The 18183-nt window shown below is 37.7% G+C and overlaps 1 protein-coding gene across 2 annotated transcripts; it reads left to right on the top strand.

Moving 5' to 3' along the window:
- Positions 1-357: 357 nt before the first annotated feature.
- Positions 358-16263, top strand: CGA (glycoprotein hormones, alpha polypeptide). 2 transcript variants are annotated; one of them, XM_057739486.1, is made up of 5 exons: positions 358-386; positions 752-857; positions 14099-14205; positions 15294-15478; positions 15916-16263. In XM_057739486.1, the coding sequence occupies exons 3-5, from the start codon at positions 14106-14108 to the stop codon at positions 15991-15993; spliced, it is 363 nt and encodes a 120-aa protein (XP_057595469.1). In that variant the 5' UTR covers positions 358-386; positions 752-857; positions 14099-14105; the 3' UTR covers positions 15994-16263. The 2 variants fall into 2 exon arrangements, with proteins under 2 accessions (XP_057595469.1, XP_057595468.1); XM_057739485.1 differs by lacking the exons at positions 358-386; positions 752-857 and adding an exon at positions 503-609.
- The last annotated feature ends 1920 nt before the right edge of the window (positions 16264-18183 follow it).

The following is an 18183-nucleotide window of genomic DNA, read 5'->3' as shown; positions in this document are numbered from 1 at the left end:
CATACCTTCTCCACACGTCCTTATTAAAGCCAGATGCGCATTTAATTTTAGGAAAGTCTAAATAGGTGTATGTTTTATTTTTCTGTTTTCTACTGGAATAATGTTGTGAGCCTAAAAATGCTCTATATCTAGCATCTGAAATTTACAGCTTTTCTGTTTCAAGTAAACATCAGGTACTTAGCTAATTAAATGTAATACTTGTAGGATCCTGTTTACAGGAAAGTGTCAGCTTTCAGGATATTGTGTATGTCTTGATGAAATTATGTAGACAATAACAGCATACTCTTGTTTCATAGGCTGACCTTGCAGGCAACACCACCTGAAAATGGCTCAAAACAAAAAATGACCCAAGGGCTGAAACAAGATAAGATCAGATTGACGTCATGGTAATTACACGAAGTACCATTCAATCATTGGATGGAATTTACTATTGATCCCTGGACTTAGAGGCAGGTGGGAACATGTAGTTTTTATTACCCTGCTGGTATATAAGACAGATGAGGACTTTATTAAGAGCAGTTACTGAGAAATCACAAGAGGAAGCTAAAATCCCTCTTCTGATCCACAATCAACTGCCCTGACTACATCCTGCAAAAAATCCAGAGGAAGGTAATATGAATGAAATAATTTGGGGGGATTTTTTTTGGGGGGGATTTTAATTGGGGAGTAAATTATCTGAGAAGACAAGGGAGCTGGTTGTGCTTAAACCTTAGTAAGAAGAGAGACAGGCATTTACACATTGTCCTTTCAGCACTCATGATTGAATTGGGAGGAAGTCTGCAAAATTGTGGTCTGTGATCACAGGCTAAGGTGTTATCTAACTGAAGCCAGAAACCAACTGTCTCCTGCTGTGACGTGTGAGTGCCTGTCAGTAACTAAAAATTTCTCTCAAGAAATATTGGATGTCATTTGAAAGGCATTCTTTTGAGTGTCTTCTGGGGGTTAGGCAGAGGGGGAATAGACATTATGTAAATTGCTGATATTGTTTTGTCATCAGTTTTTATTTTATTTTATTTACAAAGCTATTTTATTTATTTACTTATTTATTTAGGCTGCTTTTGGGTCTTTGTTGCTGCATGGGGGCTTTCTCTAGTTGAGGCGAGCGGGGGCTACTCTTTGTTGTGGTGCGAGGGCTTCTTGTTGTGGTGGCTTCTCTTGTTGAGGAACATGGGCTCTAGGCATGCAGGCATCAGTAGCTGCAGCACGTGGGCTCAGTAGTTGTGGCTTGAGGGCTTAGTTTTTCCACACATGTGGGATCCCGGACCAATGATTGAACCCGTGTCCTCTGCATTGGCAGGAGGATTCTCAACCACTGTGTCACCAGGGAAGTCCCTGTTTTGTCATCAGTTTTTAAATGATGCATAACTATATCTTCAAGCTGATCAGTTGTAAAACAGCTCACCTGTTCAGCTGAATGACCATAGCTTTTGATATTTTTTGAATAGATGCTTTTGGGCAGACAAATTTTAACACTGAAATCTCTTGAACAACATTGTTTTGCTTCTTTCACAGAATGCCACAAAAATAAGAGTTGGTAGTATTTCTCACTATTACTGATGGACCTTGCAATTCTATGTCACTTGGCTAAGTCTAATTGGTTTGTTCCGCTGAGAGTTTCTAGAAATGTTTGGTAACCTTAGTTATATTTGCATCAGTGCTACTTGGAATGGCAGCTGGTTAGGAAATTGAGACTAGAAAATAAAAGTGCTCTTTTGTTCCTCCTTATTAGTGTTGAGGAACAGGATTTGGGCACATGGAAGAATTATGAGCTGACACTATATGGGACCCTCAGAAATACAGAAGCTCCATTTCACTTTCATCAGAACTTTTGTTTCCCAAGCTCTACAATCTTCTCCTCACTTAAAAAGAAGATATTTTGTATTAGAACAGAGGAATGTTTTTAAGTTTCTGAAGATGTCTTTGAAATAATTACTTGATAACACCAATTCAGTTATTCAAAATATTGATCATGCAAACTGATCGTAATACTTTGCTATAGTCTTGAATTATTTTTAAATGGTAAGAGCAACCACCACTTATGAAAAGTTTATGTGTCTTCATTTCAACTTTAACTCTGGCTTTGGTTTAGTTTTTTTTTTCTTTCTTTTTCTTTTTTCTTTTTTTTTTTTGCAGTAGTAGAGTTGTTGAAATTTTGAGTCACATTTCTCACCATTTCTTGCTGAAAAGGGTAGCATGTGAACAATATGAGAAAAGCAATTTATTATGTTCCAGAACAGAGTCTCAGTTCCACTGTATATTTCTCAAATTTACATGAAAACTCAAAGTAAGAGCTAGGAAACAGAAATAGTAAAATTAGAAGGTAACCAGTGCATTTTGTTCAAAAGTAGATCAAGACAATCTGCTTTCACAAAGAGAAGATGCACAGGAATTGGATGATATTTCCACTGAGAAATATCAATGACCTATAGCACCAAACTTCCATTTTTATAGATTGTGAATCCCAGAGTAGTTTGCTATCAACCTATGATCCTTGCAAATTCCAGTTTTGGTGTGCAACATTTCAGCATTTCCCATTGTAATTTTGCACAAAATAATCCAGGAATTTTTTGATTCATCAGACTCAGAGAGAACATTATAGAAGTGCTGTAGCATCCTTCATGGACTGGGGTCTGAGAAGGAGAGAGAGAGAGAGAGAACAGGTGTGCACGAGAGCTCACTGAGGCCAGAGTGAGCTGAATCAAGGGCAATCTTATGAATTGAATTTGAAAAGACAACAGTAACAGCACGATCCAGGCTTAAATTAATGTCCTAAAGAGAATGGATTAACTGTGTGCTTCTAGGCTATAGAAGTAATACAGGTGAAAGGGCACTATCTTAGGATCAGACCACTTTCCAGATAACTTGGGCAAATCCTTTTACTTCTCTGAAGTGTTGTTTTCTAGACTATGAAATAGGTGCGTTAATAATGCTTTCCCTGTAGAAGTGCAAAGAGAATCAAACATGGAAATGGATATGAAAGCCAATGCTTGTCCCCTTTTCCCACTCCCTGCCAATCAGACACTAGTTCTCATAACTTGATCAGGTGTAAAATGCCTCTTTATCCAGATGAAATGGCTTTCTTAAGGCTGTTCTGAAGAAGGTGAGTCCAGATGAATATGCAAAATAAAAAAATCCCATGAGCAAGTTACATACGAGCAGGTATAACATAATGCTGCTCTAAAAAAAAAAAAAGACGTCAGCATTTTATTTAGGGATATATCACCTGAAAAAGAGACTATTTAAGAAGCTCATTGAAATATAAAGATTTGAAGGCAGTATAGTAAAATGTGGTTCAGAGCTTGGGGTTGTAAAGAGACATTCTAAAATCTTAGTTCTGCCAGTGATGAATTCTATAACCTTGTATAGGTTACTTCACTTCTGGAATTTCTTCATCTGCCAACACAAGAATACCTCACAGTGTTGTCATGAGTATTGAATATATTTGTGTGTTCAAAGTGCTTAAAAGAATACCTAGCACACACAAGTGCTCAATTGATGGTAGGTTTTCTTTTTGAAGAAGCTATTATCATTATTAAATTCAGTATGGCAGATACCGTGTATAATGCTAACTCCAAATTTTTTCACACTTTTTCCCTGAAAGATTAACTGAATATGTGTTATATAAATAACACCCCACAGAGGAAAAGTACCTGAAAAAAGTGGAGAGACAAGACGAGGGTCCCATCTCTCAGACCCTGGAGGAGAAATTTTTGTTATAAAAGAGAGCAGCTGTTCTAGTTATCTATTACTGTACATCGAAGTGCTGAAAAACTTAGTGGGCAAAACAGGAAGTTATTCTCTCTCAAGGTTCTGCAGGTGGATTCGGCTTCGCTGGGCAGTTCTTAACTTGGGTTTCTCAGACACTTGTGATCAGACCGTGGCTGGGGCTGGAGTCACCTGAAGGCTCGACTGGGCTGGTCATCCAGAGGGCTTCTTCACTCATTACTTCTTGGCCCCTTTCTCTTTCACTATGTGGCATCTAGTTCTCCAGGGCCGGTCCATGTGGCTTATAGCCTTCTTATTATGTGGTAGTCTCAGGGTAGTAGCGCTTCTTACACGGCACCTGGCTTCTAAGACACAGGAAGCAGGAACTGCCAAGTCCGTGCAAGGCTACTCCAATGACTGGCCCAGTGTTGTATTGGTGTAAGGGATCCTCTCACAACGGCCTCATTCTATTGGTGTAAGTAGTCATAGGGCGCACCTAGATCAATGGGATACAAAGATACACCACTTTTTTTTTTTTTTTGACTGCTTTGGGTCTTTGTTGCTGCACAAGGGCTTTTCTCTAGTTGTGGCGTGCGGAGGGGGGAATGACTTATTGCAGAGCATGGGCTCTAGGACCAGGGCTTGAACCCATGTTCCCTGCTGGTAGGTGGATTCTTAACCACTGCGCCACCAGGGAAGTCCTGACACACCAGTTTTTGATGTGGAAGTGGCACGGTCATATTGCAGAGGGAATGCAGGCTGAGAGATATTTTTGTGGCCATCTTTGGGAAGTATACCTGCCATAGCAGAGAAAACTTAGCAGCAATAAACAATAAGGGGGCTTCTCTTTGCAGTTCTGCTCTGTTTTTATCACAGAAAAAAAAAAAGCTTATAAAGTAAGGTGCTGGGATTGAGAAATCTGCAGTCTTGGCGTGTCCATCCTATTATTGAGAAACTTTAAAGTAAATTGTTTCTATAATTTAGTGCTTTTAAATGAAAATGGTACTTGGTGTGTGGAAAGATTGCACAAAAATAGCTCAAACATAACAAAATGTATTAACACATTTTAAAAGTTACGAGAAAGATTCTTATATTGCTATAATAATGCTCTGTATAAAACTTTTCTGGCCTTCGAGTGTTTCAATTTTCTGAGTGACAAGTTGACACTATTCAATGTTTTGTTCCTGCTAGCATCTATTACTGCAATAATGTTAATTTAAAACATTGGGTATTTTTAAACAACAAATATTTGAATTTCTCATTTAAAACAATATTTTATGGTGCGTAGAGTTTGTCTTTTCAAAACTGCTTGTTGATTTAGTTTGCAGACAATTTAAAAAATGCTGATTGCTAGAAAAAACAGAAGGGTAATGGAAGAACTAAGATTTTAATTACATAATTATGTTAACATTGTAAAGTGCCTTAAAATAACAATTAAAGTGGAAAGTGTACATCTTATTTTAAGCCCCTTAAATTTAGTCGGTTAAGAAGCTTCTGAAAATATGATTGCTTCAAGAATGATCATAAAGAAATTGAAATTTTTATAATTCTATGAGCACTTCAATTTCCTTCTAAATACTGCCTGCTCTTTATCTTTTTTTTAAAATAAATATTTAAAGGTCATCTTTTGTTCTGTTGTTTTATGGAAACCCCTGTTTTTTCTTTGTTTCTTGTTTTGGGGTTTTTTTTTGCAAAGTATAGCTGTACAAATTGTACTTTTTATGTCCTTTGCCTCTGAGACCCCTCCCTTTTTTCACTCTTTCTCTTCATCTGGAAAATAAGTCAGCTCCCTTTTAGAATTTTGCGAAGCCAAAACCCATTGTTAAGTAAGTGATAAATAGAAATCCCATCCCAAACATGGCTGCTAAACTGTGTGACTACCTTTATTTTCCTCTGGATACTGGGGCACTTTGGGGATACACTATTTGCAGCTCCGTTCAAGGCTGGGGAAATTATGAGGACTGATGAATACACGCAGCTCCTGCACAAATGTCAAACAGTAAAATATATATTTACTACTGTCGGTTTTTTTTCCCCATGAAATATGTGTTCTTTATTCTCATTAGTTTTTCATCTCTCCATTTTCCTGTCCCCAGCCTATGAAATGTTTCAACATCTACAAATGCTTTTATTACAGCATTCATCACTGTAACTCAGAGTTATTTGCCTTCGTATCTGGGTCAGAGAGCAGGAAACATTCATATTTGTGTCACCCATACTTGGCACAGTGCCTGGCATGTAGCAGGTACTTATTCAAAGTATTCAAATCTTTCAAGGGTTCAATTTGGACCTTAAATTTTGCACTTTACAATGTTGAACTGTCAAATTACCCAGAATTCACCTTTTCCAAAAAGAGAGAAAACATTAATTATCTATGTCAAAGAATGGTTGAGGGGATTTGAGACAGATTGTGGGAGTATTAACCAATTTCTCTCTCAGCCATCCTTTGAAGATCAGTGAATGTGATACTGGGTCTCAAGGTCACTCTAGGGCCTAGAAGCAATATTTGAATGTCTGCTTGGAAGATCTGAGAACTTGGAGGATTATTGAGGTTGGGAGCTGGAGCATGGGATCACAGAAGACACTCACTGCTCAACCTGGGGTTCAGAATATGTTACAGGGACAGGGTGAAAACCCACTTACTGCAACTAGAGCACATGAAGAAAGAAAGCTCGTAGCCAAGGCTACTCCACGCTGAGTTTCCTGACCACTGACCCCAGACTCTTTAGATTCGTCCAGTAGGAGACAGAGGTGGTCACTTGGTGGGAGGTGGAGGTGAGCCTGTTCAGGGACCGGCTCCATGGGAGTTGGTGGGATGGAGGATGAAGGATGCCGAATATCCACTTACCCTTTCGATGCTCCACCTTCACCTCTCTCATCAAGGTTGAACTATGGCGATTCGCTGGACCAGGCAAGGTACTAAAACTTACAGGCCTCTCCTCTGTTTAACAAACAAGTCTTGAATATTTATCTCATGCCAGGCAGTGTGCCGGGGATTAAAGGCTTTGCTTTCAAGGGTCCTTTTCATTAGTGATCCTTCACTGAAGGCAGCCTGCTTTTCTTCTTGGTAGTTAGCCGGGCTAGATGGGGCTAGTGACGTGAAACCTTAGGTTAACCCTCTAGAAATCAGTTAGATTTAATCTGTTTTGTTAACAAAGAATTTTGCCTCTACTCCTAGCCAGTCATCTCAAGAATGTGCTATGAGTCAGTTGGGCTTCCTGGTGTGGGGAGTAAGGATGAGTCACCGCATCTATTACCACCATTAGAAAAATCGAAAACCTCACTCTGGCAGTAGGGGAGCAATGGCAGCCTCTTTGCAGATAAACAAAGGGCAGGATGTCACATTGTACCAAGCACTTGTCTTCTTGGAACGATCTTTTATATACATGTACATATACGTGTATCTGTGTACATACATGCATGTATACGCACATAAATACATACATCCGTGTGTGTGTGTATTAAATTTGCCTTGAAGCCTTTCAATAATAGGGTAGACAGGCTGGGATGATAGATTTCTCAATCCTGGCACCTTACTTTATAAACACTTTTTTCTCTGATAAAAACAGAGCAGAGGAGCTGCAAAGAGAAGCCTCCTTATTGTTCACTGTCCCTAAGTTTTCACTGCTATGGTAGGTGTACTTTTAAAAATGGCCAGTAAAAAAATCTCTCAGTCCAGATTCCTTCTGCTGTATGACTTTCCCCTCCCACATCAAAAAGTAGCGTCTATCTTTGTACCTGTTTGATAGATGGGGTTGGCCTGCATATATATGGTACTTGATATGTAGAGTATATAGCTATATACTGATGTCCATATATGTGTGTGCATGGTAGCTATTTCCCTATTATATAAATCATTTAATACATTAATTATATATTAATGTATACAATCACAATATATAATATACAAACACGTTAAATAACAATAGTACATTATAACATGGTAAATCAACTATACTTCCATGAAAAAAAAATAGTAAATCATGGCAATCATATTTTCATACTTTTCAGAATACTGTCTTTTCCTCACAGAGTCACATTATATTAAGAACCTAAATTTGCCCACATGCATAGTTTGATATAAACTGAGAGACACCCAGTCGAAACCCTGAAGCTCTCATATATGCTTTTTATTAATGCTTTCTTTTGAATTCTTATGACTTTTACGTTTTAGCATAAAATGGCTCTTACCTGTGGCATCATTTAACACTTAGACATTCATGTATTAGCCAGCTACAAATTCTGTAGCTGTGAGAATATGTCGTCTCTAATGAGTTTATTATCTGAAAATATTTTATTTTATTAAACACTTATTCTAAGTTGTCATTCAAGAGTTATCTTGTTCCGCAGTATGGATGACAGCTCTACATAAGCGACTTTTGATTGATATTATTACTGTTCTAAAGTCCCAATGCAACAAAACTGCATTTACTCTGTGCACATCCTTGTGCTAGGATGGGGTGGGTTAGAGGGGCACAGTTTCTACCCTTAACAAGCTTTACATGCATGGAAAGACAAACATGTACATAACTGGCCAGAGTTCAGGACAGCCTCTGGAACTTCATCTAAAAATTATAAGCAAAGCTATAAGTAAATGCAGTAGAGAGTTATTCATTCTGGCTTTTTGACTGGATGAAGCCTTCACTTGAAGGAGGTGGCTGGGCAGCTCCTGAAACCGACTCTGAGGTGGATGGGCTGAGAAGGGGGAGAAAGGCCTCATAGGCAAGCTGAGAATACACACATTTTCTTGGCCTCGTTTTATTCTGATGGGGTAGGTGGCAGGAGGTAAGGGTATGTTGAGTGGGTGTAGGAGATTGGATGTGTAGAGTCTGTGGGTTGGATATATAGAGTCTGTGATGCCTGCAGGGCCCTCTGAATACCAAAAGGCTCAGATTACTACATCTGATTTAGATTGAGTGTGTTTTGCAAAATAGCATAAATTCCAGCTGAACATAATTATTGTTCCTGCCCTGGATCTTAATGTTTTTCTTCCAAATTCCAAAACAGAAAAACCTAAGGGTGATTAGGCTGATGAAAACATTTATTAAAATGTTTTTGGAAACACCTAGAATTTGAAGGTTAATCCCTTTCTGCTTGGTTAATCTCATCTCTTTTTAAAATAAAGACAAAGCCGTTTCTGTTATTGAAAGCTACGGCAATGGTGACTTTGGTTCTGCTTTTTCAATCTTCTCTTCACTTTATCATCAAGCAAATCCTAAAATGTGCAACAGCTTCATGCTCTCACTTTTCTGCAATCTTGTTATAAATGCTTCTCTCTGAATTAATTCTGATATAATTGTTCACTGCATAATGCTGAATTTTCATAATATATGAGCTGCAATATCAAAGCACAAAAATGATACTAGTTTAAAAAGGAAACCAGTTTCAATTCTGAAATGTTTCTTGTGGCTTTGTATATTACTTAAGAAGTGGTTCTCAAACTTTTGTGTCTTAGAATCTGTTTACTATCTTAAAAATTATTGAAGAGCTCAAATAATTATTTTAATGAGGTTATATTTATCAGTAGTACTGATATAGAAATTACATTGGAAAAAGTTTAAAAATATTTATTCTCCCCCTTTTTTTTGGTTGCGTGGCTTGTGGGATCTTATTTCCCTGACCAGGGATCCAACCCTGGCCTTCGGCAGTGAAAGCACTGAGTCCTAACAACTGGACCACCAGAGAATTCCCTAAAATATTTACTCCTTTAAAAACAACAACTTAGGTCTTCCCTGGTGGTGCAGTGGTTAAGAATCTGCCTGCCAATGCAGGGGACATGGGTTTGATCCCTGCCTCGGATCAACTAAGCCCCTGCACTACAACTACTGAGCCTGCGCTCTAGAGCCCACGAGCCACAACTATTGAGCCCGTGTGCCACAACTAGTGAAGCCCACATGCCTAGAGCCCGTACTCCGCAATGAGAAGCCTGTGCATTGCAATGAAGTGTAGCCCTACTCGCTTGCCGCAACTAGAGAAAGCCTGCAGGAAGCAGTGAAGACCCCACACAGCCAAAAATAAATATATAAATACAGATAAATTAAAAACAAAAAAACAACAACTTAAAATCCATCATATGTTAACACAAATAAAATATATTTATAAAAAAATGACAATTTCCAAAGCAAAAAAGTCAGTGAGAAGAGTTGCACTGTTTTGCCTGATTGCAATTTTTTTTCTTTTAGCCGCACCCTGCGGCTTGTAGGATCTTAGTTTTGCAACCAGGGACTGAACCTGGGGCCACGGCAGTGAAAGTGCCAAGTCCTAACCACTGGACAACCAGGAAATTCCCTCTTTTTGCAAAATTTTTAAAAGCACTGGGCTAATAGACCATAGCTACATTCTCTTGTGCTTCTTAATTCAATCTGTTGCAATATCACACGTCATGTAGCCTCTAGCAAATTTCTCTGGACACTCACGAGGAGATGACAGTGAAAAACCCAAACAGTATCTTAATATTATTATGAAAATAATTTTGACCTCACAGACCCACTAAAAGGGTTTAGGGCCCCCAGATCACACTCTGAGAGCCACTGAATTAGGACAATATTTATTCGGTGTTAATTATGGGTGAAGATAAATAAAACCCATAATTACTTGTGTATAAGTATATAGATCAGGTAGAAATAATGATGTATGTATGTTTTAGCCTTACCTACACGTACACAGTCTGCTTTTTGTATTATAAACTGTTAGTTTTGCTGTCTGACAAATTATTCTTATAAGATGTATGGGTTGATATAAATATAGCAAAAACATGGTCTTATGACGGTCTACATAAAAAAACAACCACAAGTTTTGAATCCCATGAAATTTTAAATGTCATTCTGAAATTTTTTTTAAAGAAACTTCTGGTTTTGATAAATTATAGATTTAGAGGAAGTCACCAAAAAAAAATGTACAGGGACGGCTTAAATACCCTTTGGCTAGTTGCTCCAATGATACCTTCCGTAACTATAGTATACAGGGAAAACCAGGAAATTGACATTGGTTCAACCCACAGAGTTTATTTGGATTTCACTAGTAGTGTGTGTGTGTATTTCTTTGCAATTTCATCCCATGTGTAGATTAGTGTGACACTATCACAATCAAGATAAAGAACTGTTGTATCACCACAAGGCTCCCTCGTACTATCTTTGTACAGCCACACTTACTTACTCCCTTCAGCTTCCTCCCCATATACCCACTCCTTGAAACTGCTAATGTAATCTCTGTCTCTATTATTTTATTATTTCAAGAGTGTTAAATGGAATCACACAGAATGCAACCTTCACTCAGCAGGATACCCTTGAGAATCATCCAAGTTGCATGTGTATCAGTAACATGTTCCTTTTTGTTGCTACATAGTATAATCTGGTAGGCAAGTACCATTGTTTGCATAACTAGCCATCCATCAGCTGGAGGACATTTGGATCATTTCCAGTTTGGGGCTATTATAAATAAAGATACTATGAACCTTTGTATACGTTTTATTTGAACATATTTTTCACTTCTCTGAGATAAATGCCTAAGTGGAACTGCTGGGTTATATGATAAGTACATGTTCAGTTTTATAAGAAACTTTCAAATTATTTTCCAGAGGGCTGTACGATTTTATATTTCCACCAGCAATGTCTGAATTATCTTTTCTCTGCATCCATTTGTTATTTTTATTTTAGCTATCTGATAGGTATGTAATATCTCATTGTGGTTTTAATTTGCATGTCCCTAATCGTTGATGTAGACTACTTTAAATGTGCTTATTTGCCATCTATATATCTTCTCCAGTGCAATGCCCATTTTCCAATTAGATTTTTTCTTCTGTTGAATTTTGAGTTCTTTATATATTCCAGATATTAGTCCTTTGTTAGATATGTGGCTTGCAGACATTTTGTCCAAGTCTGTATCTTGTATTTTCATCCTCTTTGAGGATTAATCCATAATTTGGAGGACTAATTTATCAATTTTTCCTTTCATGGATTTTGTTGTTAACTCTAAAAACTCCTCACTTAGACCCTTCTCAGTTTTTTCCTAAAAATTTTATAGTTTCACATTTTACAATTAAGTCAATGATCCATTTTGAATTAATTTTCATATAAGATATGAGATTTACATTGAGGTGTTTGTTTATATGTTTGTTTTGTTCTGTTTTATATTTGTTTCGCCTATGGATGTCTAATTATTATAGCAGCCATTATTGAAAAAGTTGAAATTTTCTGTTAAATTGCTTTGGCATCTTTGTCAAAAGCCAGCTGGGCATATTTTTTGGTTCTATATTCTGTTCCATTGGTCTATGTATCTATCCCTCTGCCAATATCATACTGTTTTGATTACTGTAGTTATATAATAAGACTTAAAACTGGGAAGACTGGTTCCTCCCACTTTGTTTCTAAAATCGTTTTAGCTGCTCTAGATCTTTTGCCATTCAGTAATCACGAACTTATCCGTGTCTACAAAAGCTGTGTCAGAATTTTGATAGGCATTTCATTAAATATAGAGGTCAATTTGGAGAGAATTGATGTCTTTACTGTGTTGAGTCTTTCAATCCATGCACGTGATATGTCTCTCCATTTATTTAGGTCTTCTTTGATTTACTTCATCAGTATTCTGTAATTTTCAGTGTACAAGTCCTGTCCATATTTTGTTAGATTTATACTTAAGTATTTTATTTTCTTTGGGCTGATTATAAATAGTATTGTGTTTTTAATTTGTTTCCACATTATTGCTTTTAGTCTATACAAATGTAGATGACTTTTGTGTGTTGTTGTTGTCATACAATCTTGCTAACCTCACTAATTAGTTCCAGGACTTTTTTGTATGTTCCCTGTTTTGTTTTGTTTTCTTAAATGTAGATGATCATATCATCTATAAATAGGGAGAGTTTTACTTCTTCCTTTTCAATTTGTGTGCCTTAATTTCTTTTTCTTGCCATATCGTGCTGGCTAGAATGCCCAGCACTGTATTGAATAAGAGCAGTGAGACAGGACATCCTTGCTATGTTCCTGCTCTTAAGGAGAAAGCACTTGCTTTTTCACTATTAAGTATAATGTTATCTGTAGGTTTTTGTAAATGCTCTTTATCAAGTTGAGAAAACTCGTTTGGTTCTTGTTTGCTGAGAGTTTTTGTCATCGAAGAATACTGGGTGCTGTCAAATGCTTTCCTGTGTTGATTGATAAAATTATATGGTTTTTCTTTATTTTTTTTGATATGGTGGATTACAATTAAGTGATTTTCAAATATTGAACCAGCCTCAAATACTGTGAATTATTTCCAGTTGGTTGTGTTGAATAATTCTTCTTATACATTACCGGGTTCAATTCACTATTATTTTGTTTAGGATTTTTGCATTTAATTTCATGAGATATACCAGCCTCTTGTTTTCGTTTTCTTTTTCTTTTTGTTCTCTATTTGTCTGGTTTTGGTGTCAGGTCGGGGTAATCCTGGCCTCCTAAACTGAGTTGGGAACTGTTCCCTCCTCTTTTATGGAAGTAATTCTGTAAAATTGGTGTTAATTCTTTAAATGTTCTGAATTGTCTTTTCATTGGTAAATGATTCTCTGTCTCTCTTATCTTTCATGGTTTGAACATAAGCACTTTAAAAATGGGGATAAAGATCCCCTTTTATCTTACATAAGATTTTTCTAGAACATGTAGGGATAAAACCCAATTCTCAAATGCAGTGAGGTCAATGCCTGGGTATGGTCAGTCACTCACCTCATCTTGGATAACCTGATCTCATGCACTCAGAATGCTTAGGTAAAGCTATATCTATAGGTATAAATAAGTCAGGAAGTGCATTTAGGAAAACTTTGATTGATACTACCTGCTGTCTACTCTTGCTACATTGCTTGGTTAGCATTTACTTTGCACATTGATAACTAGCCTTACCGGTCAGCTACCACCAGCGAATAAAAAGTAGGAGAGACATTGTCCTTTCCTTCTGTTCTCCCACCTGGGAATGTGGAGATGGGAAGGATGGACTCAAATGCTTGTATATTTTATATGTCATATATAAGCTTATCAATCGATCGATCGATCCATCCATCCATCCATCCATCCATCCATCCATCCATCCATCCATATAGATATCCCTAGATATTATCTAGTTGAAGTTTCAGGTTTTATAAATAAGGACATTAAAGCTTCTTACCAGGATGTTAAGATTTCAAAGAGAATTTCTTGTTATCGTTATGCCTGATTCTACCGGTTAATGTGAGAAATGGGAAGAGTCAATTCCCCACCTCTTTTCTAAAGAGAAATTGTTTTTTTATACATGGCTTTAGAGTGTACTGGGAGCTGTAAGCAAAAGGGTCAAGACACTGATGACTTAATAGTAGTATTGTTAAAACTACTGGGTTGTTGTTATGCCTGTTAAGCCAATTTTATAGTAACTTTCTCCCCCCATGTCTGTTTTGCAGAAGAGCCATGGATTACTACAGAAAATATGCAGCTGTCATTCTGGCCACATTGTGTGTGTTTCTGCAAATTCTCCATTCCTCTGCTGATGGAGAGTTTACAGTGCAGGGTGTGTGTCCAAACTTGGGTTTGCAGTAATAAGAAAGCACAAATTTCTAGATGTACCTCAATAACTCCCGTAATTACATTTCTACTTCCTTTTCCACCTCCTTTTCAAATGTGATAAATCTTTGCTGTTGGATATATATCTAGGCACTTTTAGACTGTGAACATAAAATTAAATTAGGTTCCAAGAACGTACAGTGAAAATATCTTACACGTCCATTTAAATAGCAGCCTGTGCATTTCCATCTGAAATAGATTCCTGATAATTCTTTATCTGAGTTTTACAAGCAGAAAGTGCTCCTTATTCAGTGTAGCTTGTTGAATTTTTTTCTTTTCTTTTACATTTCTCCCAGAAGATTTGGGAGGATTTTAACATTGCCTTTGTAGATGAATTGTCATATCAGTTAACCAGTGAGAAAACAAAACCATTTTATGCAGTATATTTGTTTTGCTGTATTTTCTGAAAAATCTCATATAGTAGCTGATATAATTCCATCTGCTATGAAATTGTGTGCTACTATTGGTGATGATTTTTCTCTAGACAAGTGGTAATATTTTAACCCCTATTCCCAAGTGCAGATGCCTGATCTCATATCAGGCTGTGCTACTCACGAAGCTTTCTAAAATTCTGACAGGCTTTTCTCTGTCAGTATTTGGAATTTCTATGGGGGAAAAACAATAGCAGATTTTAAAGGGGAAAATATTTTGCCTCTGGGCAAAATTCTTCTTTTGGATGAACATGGTGTTTTCATCTGTCAAGTTTTGCATTCCCTATAGACATACTATCAGCTCTGGAACTGAGAAGTCATACTTAGAAAGAGAAAATACCACTATGGAGATTTCCCATGCATATCCGCAAAAATTGTTTTCCCATGAAAAGAACTGTCGTTGGTACAAACAGATATTGTGTATGAAGGTGAACATACAGCCAAAAAATATTTATTTTATTTCCTATAGAAAAAAGAATATTTACTGTCCCATAATTAGGAAAAAGTCATAGTTTCTTTTAAAATTATTTTTGGATTATTTTACTCTTTGCCTTTGTTTTTTGTTTTGTTTTTGGTTTTTGTTTTTGTTTTTGTTTGGTGATAGGCTGCCCAGAATGCAAGCTGAAGGAAAACAAATACTTCTCCAAGCTGGGTGCCCCCATCTACCAGTGCATGGGCTGCTGCTTCTCCAGAGCCTACCCCACTCCAGCCAGGTCCAAGAAGACAATGTTGGTCCCAAAGAACATCACCTCAGAATCCACGTGCTGTGTGGCCAAAACATCTACCAGGGTGAGAACTGAAAGGGCCCCAGAAACTTTCTAACAGTTCAGCTGGAGAAATGTCCTCAGAGGCACGTCAATGGGGTTCAATGCCAGAGGTATCTGATGACCCATCCTTTATTGGGCATTTGTAGAGCAAAGGGCTGCATTTGTTCCCTTTGATCAGAAGAGTCAGCAGCCTTGTAGGCACAGGCTGGATTTGTTCTGAATGAAGAGAGTAGGGGCGGAGGTGATGAGGCGCAGTTTGGGAGAGAGTATAGAATACTTAGTGCACACCTAAGCGTTCCGAGTGAAAATATCAGCTGAAAAGGAGAATATGCAAATATAGCAAGCATCTATTTGGTTTAGCTGGATAGAGTCAATTTCATTTAACAGTCTTCAATTTTGCCTGCCTACCCATCTATCCATCTGTATCTATCATCTATCTTCTCTTCCCTTCCCCTTTAGGTGACGGTAATGGGAAATACCAGAGTGGAGAATCACACCGAGTGCCACTGCAGTACTTGTTATTACCACAAATCTTAAATATTTTGCAAAGGGCCGTGCTGATGACTGCTGATTTCCTGGAATGGAAAATTAATTTGTTCCGTGTTTATGGCTTTGCAAGATAAAACCCTCCGTGTCCTTATCATACCATTTTTCACAAGCTTTAAGAATACACTGCAGTTTTATTGCCTTTCTCTTTATCCTACAGGATCATCAGCAGTCTCGCTCTTTTCACTTGGAATGAAATACAGCATTTGGCATGACCATAAAAAGCTGGTTATGCTGGAAATAAAGTCTTTTAAATCATCATTCTATCACTGAATTCTATTTTTTTCTGAAAAGGTACTTTTAATAGGATGAATGGAAGGGAGTCAGTCAGTGGGTGATCTGGGTTCCCATGTACTCAGTGACCTGATACTGGAGAATCTTGTTTCCACCAAGCCTTCCAGAGCAAGCTGTGAGTCATTCAGCCAGTGGTCTAGTTATGAGACAATCCACTGGGGTGAAGGAAGAACATACAACTTTTATTTCTATTCATTTTTACATTGTCCCTTTAGATGCCTATTTGCATGAGTTTTATCGGAGTACAAATACATTGGTATGGTCATGCACATATAAACTTTATCAGTAAATAAATATGCAGATATTGGGGATGTTTGGTCAGAAACTTTTTTACTGGTAGAAGTTTCTAGTCAGAAAAAAATGGAAGAACACTGCTCTAGGGTTTGGTAAAGACAAAGTTGTCCCCAGCCTGAAGTTTCTATCCACTGGCTTATGCCTGACAAACAAAACAAAACAAAACAAAACAAAACAAAACAAAACAAAACAAAACAAAACAAAACAAGTATCTTATTAGTTCCTGGAAGCCAGGTTGTAACCAAGCAATGGCTAAGGTAAGGATACCATCCTCTTATATTTTCATGTCCAGATCCCGATGGGAATGAACAAATGATGAACAAAGAATTCACTGAGCAGTCATTGTGGGCCAGGAAGAGGACCAAGCACTTTCACTGAGCTCTGTCCAAATGCTTCAGAGCAGTGCCATGCTTCAAAGTCACATTTATTGGGCATTTATATTTATAAACAGAGATAGACCATGGTTCTTACCCATTAAGTTAGATTAGCTATGGTAGAGATCAAAGCCACCCAAAATTTCAACTCCTAAAGGAGCCTGAAATTAAAAAAAAAAAATCATACTGGTCATAGATAAGGCTTTCAAAATAAAAAAAAAATGCAGTCATCACCAATTGGTCAAGATTCCATTTCCAAGTGGAGATTCAGAGATATCAGGATTCTCTGGAAGATAAGATTGGAAAAAGATAATGTAGCTTAATTTGAGAAAACAGTGGTGCTGATTGTGGACTCATTCAAACATTTAATAGATAGTCATTGAGAATCTACTATGTGTCAGGTCTAGAGAGATTGCTTAGAGGATGCAGTAGGAGAGGAAAGCTAAAGATACACCCTTGACTGGCGTGTTCTTGTCCATCTGGTTTGACAGAGGGGATGGAAGAAGTAATGAGAAAGGAAGGGGACATTCCCATCATCATTCAGATCAGCCAAATGGACCCTGGTGAGCAGTAGAATAAGACACAGAAGCTGCCCTGAAGCAATCCAGTCTGGTAGGGAAGAGAGACATAAGCAAAGAATTAAGATCTGGTGAGATTATGCTATGGGAAAAGTACGAATCTTGGTGGCATTAAGGGAGGGATGGTTAACTCAGTCCACTGGGGTTTGTCATGGAGAGCGTCACAGGAAAGGTGATACTTGAGTTGAGTCTAGAAGATAAGTAGATTGATGGGGGAGGGGTTCAGTCTCCTTTGAGGAAACAGCACAGGTAAATGTCCTGAGATGGGAACCAGTATGATGGTCACAGAACAACAAGAAGTTCAGTGTGCCTGGACTGCAGGGGCTGGTTGGAGGGCTGGAGCTGCAGAGACAAATGGACACCTATCAAAGAGGCATGCAAATAGCATGCAAAGAAATGTGAATTCCAGCTAGGACCCTCCTTTCTCAAACTAGGGGGCCTGAGGGTTCCTGAAGCCACAGGATTAAACATGCACCTTCTGTAGGATCAATTTTGCTTGAAAATTTGAGGACATATTATAATTTCAAAACAACAGATACGTTATAGAGTAGAATGCAAAACTGCCAAAATGGGGTTAACAATTGCGACTTTTAAACAGAAACTTCAGATTGTGTGTGGGGCCTTCTGCATCCTGTCTTCTG

This window comes from Hippopotamus amphibius, chromosome 6 (assembly GCF_030028045.1).
Source record: "Hippopotamus amphibius kiboko isolate mHipAmp2 chromosome 6, mHipAmp2.hap2, whole genome shotgun sequence".
NCBI lineage: Eukaryota > Metazoa > Chordata > Mammalia > Artiodactyla > Hippopotamidae > Hippopotamus > Hippopotamus amphibius.
This window is presented reverse-complemented; position numbering and strand designations above follow the sequence as displayed.

What these genes read in the sequence shown, in the direction of transcription:
- CGA (XM_057739486.1), top strand. Translation starts at nt 14,106, where the DNA reads ATGGATTACTACAGAAAATATGCAGCTGTCATTCTGGCCACATTGTGT. An exon ending in TGGAGAGTTTACAGTGCAGG is followed by an intron (nt 14,206 to 15,293) that starts GTGTGTGTCCAA and finishes GTTTGGTGATAG; the next exon opens with GCTGCCCAGAATGCAAGCTG. An exon ending in TGGCCAAAACATCTACCAGG is followed by an intron (nt 15,479 to 15,915) that starts GTGAGAACTGAA and finishes CTTCCCCTTTAG; the next exon opens with GTGACGGTAATGGGAAATAC.